Genomic DNA, 12436 nt, shown 5'->3' on the forward strand with positions numbered 1-12436 from the left:
TATTTAAGTCCAGTGCCATATATAACCAAAAGCATACTTCTATATTTTTAAAATTATGTATGTTTAGCATTTGGCATTTTAATTTTACTAAATCTCTATAGACCACTAACTTGGTTTTAGGCACAGATGCTTGGACAGGGAAATTGATCCAAATCAGAGACCATGTAAGAGAAAAAGAACAATGACTAAATAAATGAATCCATGTATCTTATATCAAATAGCAGTGGCTATAACTGGGATCAATATTCTCTTTAAAAATCAGATGCTCTATGTCTTTCATTACTATTTATTATTAATACAGTGTTTGGCACATAATCATTAATAAATTAAATGTTCTTGAGAGCTGAATCAGTATACTCTTTCATAAAGAATCATTAAAAAATCCACTTATTTTCATGTAAGCATTTTTGTACTTTTTGTCTGTTGATGTTATATCTTTCAGTATGGACAAGAATCCTTCTGAAATATTTTTAGTAGTAAAAATGTTCCAATATAAGAAAAACTGTGTTATTCCCTCACATGTATATATATAAAATATATAATCTTTTGGAAAAAATGAATGTATATTCATTCAACAGAAGTTATCTTTTTAAGAACTCTCTTCTGGATCTTTTTAGTAAAATGTCTGAAGATCTGTTCTTATTTTTTTTTCTTCAGTACTGGATATTGAACCATAAAATAGAAGAAATGGAAAGCCTGAGACATCCTATCTTTCTATTTCTTTTCCTGTACTTCTTTCTGAGACCTTCAATCCAGTGGTCATACTTCTTTTCCCCATGGCTTCTTACAGTACCTCAAGTATAAAGCATATCATCAACTACCTTGTGCGACAGCTATGCATTCTTCAGCATCAACTTCTGGATGACAAAAGTCACCTTTTCGTTTTTTATGATCCACAGTTTCTAACCTAAGCTTTGCACATAAATATTTGACACATGCATAGAGTTGAATAAAACAGTATTCCCAACATATTTTAAAAATCACAAATCACCACAAAAAAATCATAGTGGGGAACTATCAAAGGATAGCCAATTATAAACTTAGTATTGTGTCTAAAACCAATTTTTTCATTAGTACCAGTAGAACTATATTCTTAAAAGTAACCCCCGCCCCCCCACACTGTTTATGTTTTTGTGATGTATGTTTTCCATTTACCACTACTTAGAAATTTAATTTTACAATTTGATTTATTTGGTTTGTTACAGTATTCTCTTGTAATGCTTTGTGGATGGTAGGTGGCATGTCTGGACCTTGATAAATGTAAAGTAAAAAATGAGGGGATGAGGGCTGGGCAAAAGGCCATGCTACAGGGTCTGTGAGGACCCAGCCTGATGTTGGAGTTCCTGTCTGATTAAGTAGAGCTCAGAAGTAAAAATCCAATTATCTAAGGGAAAAGTATCATTGTCTTTTAATCATATGGTTTTTAAATCACCTAAACAACTAAAATCGAAACAAAACAAAAAATAAGTGTGTTTACACAGTGACCCATGAGGCAATATTTGAAACAGCTTCGGATAATGGTTAGTCAAGATTGAGAATCACTGAAATGGGAGAATTAGACATACTGCAGTTAGAGTATGGGGCATTTGTCCACAGAAGCAAAGAATCATAGGAACAGCCCTTGTATCTCAGCATAATCTGACTAAGTCTCAGCTAGGAGGAGAATGGCTAAAACTAAATCAAAGGAGAAACAGAAGATCCAAGGGAGGGGTCGTAGAGGACACAAGGATCCATGCCCCAGCTGCTCAAGCTTCCTGGAGACATTACATCTTTAGAAGCCTGCATCCTGTTATAACTGTAGAAATTTTTACATTCCCTCATGTTCCTGAGAACCTAAAGAGAGAGCTTATATTATTCTGTTTTTAAATGTTGTTCTCACTCTCTGAAACTCTTTGCTGCCATTCTCATTAACAGTCAGTCTCAAATTCTATCCACCTATTCATTGGTTTTTCAGCTCTTTTCAGCATACTTTACCTAAACTAGGCTATTGCCTTGCTTATGTTCAGAAAGTTAGTTCTAACACCATCACCAAATTTCTGACAAATGTTTAGAGGTTAAGGGTGGATTGAAGAATGCATAGAATCACTGGCCTTGCTTTTCCAGACATATCCTTTCTGGATATTTCTGTCTGAGAGTCTGGCCCACATTTTGACACTGATGCTACTTTCCAACATCAAGTCCCATCTCGTCTCTTCCTGATCCTTTGACCACAATGTATATCCCTGGTTTGACAATCACAGAAACTAAATAATAAAATTCTATAATTTTACTTCTCATTTCTCTCAACTCTTTAAAATTACTCAATATTATACCATTAGAAATGTGTATGTCCGTGTGTGTGTAATTTTGACACTAAAATGGGATAAGAAAACTATAAATAAATTGAAATGCAGTGTATTTTTGTAGCCATATCTGTGATTATAAGAGGAAGTGTAAGATTATGCATCTTCACACTAAAATGTAGCTTCATGGCCAATGCTCAAATATTCTACAATGAACACTGAATATTTGCAATAATTATAGATGTGCACAGTAGAAGAAGAAACACGGGAATAGAAATGTGGGTGGAGAAATAAATAACATGAATAACTGAATATCACAATTATTTAGTGAAGAAAAATCATCATTACCATTCTGTGAAGTATAGAACTGCTTGTTTCTTGAAATCTAAGATTACCATTCTAAATATTAGAATAATAGTGCTGATATTTTCTTTTTGTGTTACCTGCAAATTTTAAATAAAGGACTTTTCTCACCTTAGTACGTACTTCAGCTTCTCCCTTTTTAAAGAAAAAAATGACAATTTTTGTTCTTACTCCCTATTAGAAATGAGTTAAACATGTTATTTATGAGAGGAAGTAATGTCAACAATAAAAAATTATTACCTAATTATAATTGAGGAATTTCAGAATGATAGTTATTAAATACCAGTTAATTATTAAAATGTATGTTGCCCTCAAAAATATATGCTCCACCACAGAGATACGGAACTGTGCTTCTCTAGAAAATCTAAACAAAGAGTTTTCTTTGTACTCTACTCTTCCTTTGATGAGATTAATTGTGATTGTGCTACTTGGAATAAATTTCAGGATGATCTCTTCAAGAAAAGACTGGATACACAGGTTCTCTATCATTCCAATCATCAGGAACAACAACAAAAGTATTCAGCTCTGGCCTCTATGATTTACTAATAAAAACTTCTATCTCAGAGTTACTGATTTCAGAAAATTCAAGCTTTAGGAAATATTTTGAAGTTTTCCTAAATCTATCTTCCACTGAAGATGACTGGCAGAGATGTTTTTAAGGACTACAAAAAAGAGGAGAAAGAAGCTATGTACTGACAAATTCTGTATTGTCGATTGTGTATGTCACCCATTTTATTTTCCTAATTCTGCCTTAAGACAATTACTATTACAATAGAGTAGCCCTAGTAATTTATGAATATTACTCATTTGTGCTGAGGGTAGGAAGATATGGTAATTCTGAGTATTCTTGAAATCACTACAACACTTCCAGTTAGTTATTGTTGTACTGGTATCAAAGAAATATTCATTTAAGGATTTTATTTCCACTTTCGCTTATATTAGGGAAATGCTAAAGTTAGAGACTTGCTGTTTTTCCAAGTGGTTGGAGATGGCATGGCACCATCATTTACAGGCAATTTGGACTTCATTACAAATTAATTAACTGATAATTGTTCTGTGAAACTATTTATGTGCAAAGCATCCTGAGTTATTTGCACTATTTTTTTGCAATTTATACCTCTGCATTCAAAGATTTGTAATAGTTTGCCAAAGTTAAACTACAATAAAAGCTCCATAATTAAAATCATATTTTACATCAAATTATGAAAAACTCTACATAATATGCTCTGTTTAATGCCTAGGAAAATAATGTTAATAACAAAATGAATTTGCAAATGATTCATGAAAGTACATCCTTATAACTCATTCATTCCTATAAGGAAATCTTGACTTTAAAAACGTAAAGGCAAATGGCTTATTTTCAAACAATGTCAGATGCTAATTTTAAGATGATCATATTCTCTAGAGTTTGTACTTGCTTTATACTTGACAATACCATTGTAGAACCAGTGTAAAGATGTGAGATGTGACTGAAACGTGTGATAAATGCTTAAATTTAAAATATTTGTTGCAGTAAAAGAAGCATTGCCACTAATCTGCCTCAAATTATTGCCCCTTTCTTCAAACTCACTTATTCTATTGTTTTTGTCACTTTCTGAAGCAATTCTGAAAGTCTTCTTTCATGAACATCTTCATCATATATGATAAAAATGCAAAGAATGCTGCTGCGAAGTGCCATCCAATTGATAGGCAGATCTGTAAAAACATTTAAGGATGCCAGTGTGCCCTCACTGGCACCATGCAACTTCTGGTTTTTCCCCAAAGTCATACCTCCTAAAAGAGATGATTCCACATAACAATGACTTTAACAACACAGACTTTGGAGCATCGACTGTTCACTCTTTTCTTTTTTCTTATATTAAACTCTCACTTTAATTTTTCTTTAAATGTAGTTTTACTACCAGTATAAACACTTGAGTGTCAAATTTTTAGAATCAAGACTCTCCTTGTATAATTTTCTTCTGAAAAGCTTCCTATGTATCTATAGACTGAATATTTGAAAATAGTATACTGGTAATGATTAAAAGTACAATGTGAATATTTTCTTTCCTTATATGCAGATAATATAGATCATGTCTATTATTTCAGAGTTTTGAAAGATAGTCCAAATTTGTTCCATGTTGGGCTGATTTTAGATTTAACAATAAAGCGAAGTCAATTTTGTCTCAATAAAATAAGTACCTATTTTATAGTCTAGATTTTGGATGATAAAGACTATAAGACACATTTTTATTCATCTTATTTTATAAATTAGTAGGTAAGATAAGGAGAATTAGAAAATTTAAGTGTATTTCTCAAACTACTGAGGTTCCAATATTATTTTTGATAATTCCAGCATCCTGAGATAAATAATATTTTTCCTAAAGAAGCCTAAGAATCAAATAAATTTTATGTTTTTTTACTTGTTGTTATTGCTGACAATTTAATTCATTAATGTTTTACTTTATTTTCTGTTTAGAACTTATAGATTGAAATTCCTATGTGGCTTTGAAAAATAAAAATAGATATAGTATCAATATATTTTAAATGTTGTTGATTTAGTTTAAACTGTTTAAAACTTGTTTTGTTGGTGGTAATAGTGGAGAAAATATTTATTATAGACTACTCAATAAATTTAGCTACAAAAATAAGACACTCTCTAGTGAGAATTTTATGTTCCTTCATCTAAAAATAAACAATATTTTATTCATTTCCCAAAAGGTGAAGTTTTGTGCTGTATACTCTGACAGAAACAGATGTTAAGAGTTACCAAATGTATTAAATAAACCTAAACTACCTTTCCTACATTTTGTAATTAAATTTGCAAATGAATATGTATGAATTTTTCCAAGAAATTTCCCCAAGAACAGAAGCATTATAGAAAGCTTGGCACAGAAAAAGGATAGCTCTGAGAAGTTAACCCAGAACCCTGAGAATAAAGGACAGAAGATCCAACACAATTCTTGAAAACAGTAGAAGAATTCACACAGAACATGTATAAGTGAAATATGTAATTACTAACCTTGATTCAAAGTTTTACAAAAACTAACACATACATTGGGACAAGTTTGTGAAGAAATGCAAATGCCAAATTAAAGAGATTAAAAGTTTTTGCATAGGTTAAATGGGGGAGAAGGCATAGAAGACTGAGATCACAACATGGCAAAAGGTATTTTTCTTGGAGCAGGAAGCAAAATTGGTGTAGACACAAGGATGACAGTTGGAAACAGCTGGTGGAATAGTTTTAGGATCATAAGTAACATAAACAATATGATGCTAAATTAAAACTTGAAAATCTGTTCTAAGTATAACAAAACAACACAAATATTGCTTTACTGATCTAAGAAGGCTTGAAATTTTCAAGTTATTTATAATGAGAAAATATTTTACTTGTATAACCTCAACTACTGCAACAACAACAAAACAAATATTTTTTATATTTCTTGACTATCTAAAATTTAATATGAGTATAAAGTATTAAAATTGAAATGTACCCTACCCTATGTCTTCTGCTTCATATGCATAACTCTTTAAGTTTTTATTTTGGGCGAGAAATTTGTCATATTTATATGTTTATTTTAAATTTGCTTTCATAGTTTCCCAACATGGGTCAATGGAAATGACTTAAGCACCTTTAAAAAATATCATGCAACAAGATACATAGCAAAGACAGAATTTAGATTCACTTTATTTTGTCATACATCAAGTTTAACAGAACTTGGACCATACTGAGAGAAGATTCATAAAGATGAATTTTAGGCAGTAGTATTTTTTTATTCTCTATTTATGCAAGTGAACAAACAGAATATATATACAACAAAACCATGGTGTAGTATCATTAGAGTAAACTCATTTCAGGTGTTGATCTTGGCACTTTTGTCTAGTCTCAGTCAATTGCTAAATGCCCTTTTCCTGGATATCCAACAAAGTGCAATGCAATTCTAGCATGATCACCAAAATTATAAATTGCTTTGTGTCAATGCATTCATAGAACCTTGCAAATGATAAAAACTACAAACAAGAATGCTATGGAGTTGCTCCACAACACCTTTTAAAACCAATAACATTGAAGTTTCAGCTTACTTACTCTGTAGATTCTATACCTTTGACACCTTTGTCTTTTATTTATTATTTATTATCTTCACTCTTTAATTCTACCTCTCTACCATTTTCTTTGTTTCTTCAGTGGGAAGAGATCAGTGGTGTTGATGAACATTACACTCCCATCAGGACTTACCAGGTATGCAATGTCATGGATCATAGTCAAAATAATTGGCTGAGGACAAACTGGGTCCCTAGGAACTCAGCCCAGAAGATCTACGTGGAGCTCAAGTTCACTTTACGGGACTGCAATAGTATTCCATTGGTTTTGGGAACTTGCAAGGAGACTTTCAACTTGTACTACATGGAATCTGATGATGATCATGGGGTCAAATTCCGAGAGCATCAGTTTACAAAGATCGACACCATTGCAGCTGATGAAAGCTTCACTCAGATGGATCTTGGAGACCGTATTCTTAAACTCAACACTGAGATCAGAGAAGTAGGTCCTGTCAACAAAAAAGGATTTTATTTGGCTTTTCAAGATGTTGGTGCTTGTGTTGCCTTGGTGTCTGTGAGAGTATACTTCAAAAAGTGCCCATTTACAGTGAAGAATCTGGCTATGTTTCCTGACACAGTACCCATGGACTCCCAGTCCCTGGTGGAGGTTAGAGGGTCTTGTGTCAACAATTCTAAGGAGGAAGATCCTCCCAGGATGTACTGCAGTACAGAAGGGGAATGGCTTGTACCCATTGGCAAGTGCTCCTGTGATGCTGGCCATGAAGAAAGAGGTTTTGTGTGCCAGGGTAAGAAACAGTCTTCTATTTTCCTTAGAGAGGTATTTCTCACTTGTCAGTTTATCATAAAGGGAAAGGAAATGAACCCAATTTGAGCTCACTTACAGCAAAACATGCCTCAAACTGACCAGAGTATTTATGCATTAAAATTTTCCCACATGATATGTTGACTCACAGTTTATGTAGAAATATAGTGCTTGACTATGTGGTGGTGGATCATACCCCCTAGAGGGGTCATACATGCTACTTTTAAGTTTTTCCTACTTTTAAACCACTTATTGTAGTCTAACTTTGCTCCAACTGTAGGGAAAAAATCTGTTTCTTTTAGGTAAAGGGTAGAAACCTATTTGGTACTCAGCTAACCTAGTTCTAATATAACTAGATATTGTGGTGATTATATTTTTGTTCATCTATCTCATAACAATATTTACTTACTTGCTATAAAATACAGTCTTTTCTTCAGAGACATGTGACTATCAAATAAGCATTACCTATTAAGTACAGTGGGAAAATTCCTTGATTTGGAAATCCAGGGCTGATAAATTATTACTGTTGTATGTAATGTAGGTCAGTGATGTCAAACCTATGGCACAGGTATTACTGTGCTTTTCTTTTAAGACAGAAGATGTTAATATATGAGTTGTTGTTTCTAAACTAAAACCTAAGTAATCAGATTTAATTGCAGTGTTGGTACTTTGCAATAAATAAGTAGGTTTTGGATTGCTGTTTGGATACTAGTCTAAAATATTCGCCATCACTACTGTAAGTATAACTATTCTAAATTCACTTTGGTCCATTATTTGGCCCATTTTACTACTCAGGACAACTTCTATATCTCCCCTTAGTTGTAATGTGTATTTGATGCTTCTTATAGTAATAGAGAATATGAACTTTGTCATCAAATTTATTTTTATTAATGCATTTACTTGATCAAGTAAAATATCATTTTCATATGAAATTGTATGTGCAACATGAGAGATCAGATCATAATTCCACTTAATTTTAAAATTTGGTATCTAACAGTCATGGTTTTAATGTCTAATAATCTGAAAATATGTACATTTTAAATGTATAAGTAAATATATAGGAGAACTTTAGTCCATAGTAGTTAGAATCTTGTCTATTTTAATATCTTTGTTTGCTATTACACTCTGTCAAGAGACTGAAGTTTGGTATTCTATTACTCGGTATTCAGTAAATCACTGTTCATAAGCCCATGTAGAAGAAAGAAATATACTATACTATAATATAATATTATATATATATATTTCCCCTTGTAAATATATCATCGTAGCATTTGCTCTTGATGAAAGGAAAAACTAATAAAGTAATAATGTGCCAGGCACAGGAGAAATATACATGAATAAGTTATTGTATGTACCTTTCAGTACCAATCTAGTATGAAAGACAGATACATAAATGAATAATTTTCATGCAAGACAGACTAATAAATCTTCTACCAGGGATACAATGTGCCTTGCCACTGTAGTGGAAGAAGATTAATTTCAAAATTAATCATGGGAATTAATTAATTATGAGAAGATTTTGCATTCAGATTTGGCACTCATTTCTATTGTGCTTAAAATCTGTGCTAGGAAGAAAAGGCTAGATACTTCATACAATTTATTCATTCCACAGGCAAAGTTTATAATTTGTTTATTGAATCATTGTCTTAAGACCTCAAACTGCATAGAAGACTCATGAGAGTGCTGTTTTTTGGGTTTGTACCACAGGGGTATCTTAAATATCTAAAATGGATTGCTAGGTCATTTTCTGACTTTAGTACTACAGTACTACAAATTATGTATGCCAATCTAGCAGATAATTGAGGTAAATAAGTACATTGAATGATGAGAATGTAACAATCTCCATTTGATAGGAAAAAGAAACCATATTAATGGAAAATTTTTTACTCAAAAATTAATCTATCGATCTTAGAATAATAAATATAATATTGAAAATTAAAACAAATTCAACTTTATACAGGAGCAGAATTCTAATCATGGAATTATACTTCTATTGCTTATAATGTATAATTTCATAGCAATCCACTTTTCCTAAAATATGATGAATTATTGGAAAATATACTTTGACCACATATTTGATAGTCAATTTTTAAAGAGTCCATAAAAATATGACGAATCTTACACAGAACACTGGAAAAAAACGATGAATAATATCAGTGCTAAATTTGTTTGGTTTATAGTTTAAAAATGTGTGTGTGTTTGTATATGTGTGATTTGTAAGAAATATTTTTGTCTCAGACTCTGAAGGAACATAGATTTTTAAGTGATTTATTAAACAGAGATAAGTCAGTAAGAATTTAAACTGAAATACAAGCACTGGTATTCTTGGGAAAGAAGATATTAGTATAGAAGAAAATGAGTTATGGAAAGTTAAAAATTTCTGCAATAAAATATTTTATTATGTTTACTCTTCCTTTTTTATTTTGGTTTGTTTTATTGATATTCAGTTAAGGGAGAGAGGATACTGAAAAGCTTAGAGTAGAAAATGATACACCTTTATCTTTCAGTGACTGTTTAGAGTGAGGAAATAAGAGAGAGGGGAAAGAAATTTTGGTAGCTAGAGAATTATTCTGGAATTCCATGACAAGTAAAGTAGAAACACAGAAAAAAAATCAATTCCAATAAGCTAAAAATACTTATTACACTAAATATGGTAAATAAAATGCACATAAAATGTAACTACATTAGCTTAACTGGTAAGGATAATGTGAAATTTACTAAGGAATGTAAGCAATCATGCATCAGACTTTACTTACTAGAAGTTTCTCTAATCTATCATTTTTTAAATATGGCTTGTGTTTGAGTAAATTATTACTCATATTTAACAAAAGAAGAGGGAAATATGGCATTGGTTTTAAGTTACCATGTATGTAGCTTAAACCTTACCTGTACTATGCTCCTGGGCTCTGGGATCACTTACTGGATGACAGTGTGGTCAATAGCAGATTGAGTTGTTTTTATGGAATGTCAGCGAACTTCCTTTAAAAAAGAGAATATTGAAAGATGAGGTGAAAGAGATGGAAGGGGGATGGGAAAAAAACGAGAACTAAGATACATCATTGTACAGATACAAATTTCCAATGATGAATGTGATCATAATGTATACCTAAAATGTAACAATAAAGTTAATTTAAAACTTACTAAGTGAATTAGTGAGCCTAAATCACCTGCCATTTGCTTTCCATCATACATAATCAAGACTTTACCTTATTGTTTCATTTGCAACAACTTTAATGTTTCTTATAACTAGGAATAATTCTACATTAGCTTTTTCTTTTGAAGATTGGCGGTGTGGGGAAATTTGGGGTCAATTCAAAAGAAATATCAAGATCTTTTTTACTTTTTATTTTTAATCATTGATAATGAATTATGATATCTACTTTGATTTAATTTGGAAAGAAGAAACAAGAATGCTAATGGCTTTTTATACAGACAATTAATGACATTTGAAACACATAGCAGGAAGTTACTGTAAATTTGGCTCATACAAATTTGTTTAGGCTTAGTGTACCAAATACTTTATTAATGTCACTAAAAAATCTGTTGCTCTATGTTTTATCTCTACACATTCATTGTGGAATGCTAACTTTACTTCTTGTTCTTTTACATTAGCAGCTTACCATTAAAGTGTGTTTGATGGAATGTACGATCACAACTAGACTATTTGGATGACTACATGAAATTATATGTGCTTTACATATGAGTTAGGAAACTAATTTGTATTACTCACCAATTTCTCAATTAATTTCTGTCTATTCAGAAACTCTAAAATCAGTTGTTGAAGTCTCTGTAACAGCATACTTTATAGATCTGCTAACTGAGACAGAAAAACTAGAGAAAAATTCGTAACATCAACTGAGTATATGTATGCAAGCACAAGGCAACCTCTAGAATAGCAAGATGTTTGATATCTGAATAAATTCAGAACCAATTTCATCTAGTATTTTCAGAGTGGAAGTTTCATGGAGAAAAGACCACAATGCCTTATTAGGAACACTGTGCCTCAAACTTAAGAGTCTAATTGAAAAGGCTCTCAACTACATACTTACTGAATAAGCAATTAATATGAGATTTCTATGTCTACTCTACATTCCTGGAATATAAGTTCTGGAGAGAACATATTTATATTACTTATCTGAAGCCCACTATGTTGTTCAGAAAACTTTGCAAATAAAAGTTTTATTTTATGTAATTTGAAATGAACACATTTGACTATTAGGTTACATACATTTGTAATCAATAAAGAATAGTTCATGTGAACTCTCAAAAGAAAGTAATGAATATATGAATTGAAGGGTTAATATTACTTTAGTGTCTAAGAGAATACATATTTTACTTTTATGAGTTTATGATAGCTATTTATCTAATTTATGAACATCAGGCTACAAAATTCAAACCTATAATATAGCAAAGATGTAACTATTTTTGAAATGTTGATATTTGTCTCTAATATTTACACATTTAAATCACTCATTAATTTTTTAGTGACTGAGCTGAACTATAAAAATTGTCGGTAGCACAAGATTTTTGTCTCCAATCATGAAAAATTTGTTTTTCCTGAGTTTTAAAATAACAGCATCACATTTCTGGTTTAACAATTGTGTGATCATGACTTTTGAGCCTAGTAAATTAATTTAAAAATTTACTAAATTTTCGTTTTTTGAATACATTTACTAGTAAATTTATTTTAAAAAATGACACTGGTAAATAATAATGCAAGTTTTCAAATACAAAATTAAATAAATGTGTCATGACAGCTCTAAAATAGCTACACAATCTGTGACTTATGTAAGATTTTATGTATTCTCAACAATTTGTATCATAAATTATGATAGCATTATAATGTTGCTTTAAATCTCAACAAGCCTCAAATTTCACTTGCATTTAGTTGTTTTATTTAGCAAGGCTGTTGTTACTGTTATTTGAAGGCATAGTTTGAAGAGTTGCA

General features: G+C 31.3%; 1 protein-coding gene across 2 annotated transcripts in view; it reads left to right on the plus strand.

The window, feature by feature from the left end:
* Nucleotides 1-12436, plus strand: part of Epha3 (EPH receptor A3) — a 382701-nt gene that overhangs the window by 107725 nt on the left and 262540 nt on the right. For both annotated transcript variants that reach the window (XM_004857918.3, XM_087214069.1), the window contains exon 3: nt 6811-7471. In XM_004857918.3, the coding sequence (XP_004857975.1) occupies nt 6811-7471 (661 nt within the window). The remainder of the gene's footprint in view (nt 1-6810; nt 7472-12436) is intronic.

Source organism: Heterocephalus glaber, unplaced genomic scaffold (genome assembly GCF_053883595.1).
Source record: "Heterocephalus glaber isolate CG9 unplaced genomic scaffold, H.glaber_assembly_v1.0 deba00000122, whole genome shotgun sequence".
In the NCBI taxonomy this organism is placed as follows: domain Eukaryota; kingdom Metazoa; phylum Chordata; class Mammalia; order Rodentia; family Bathyergidae; genus Heterocephalus; species Heterocephalus glaber.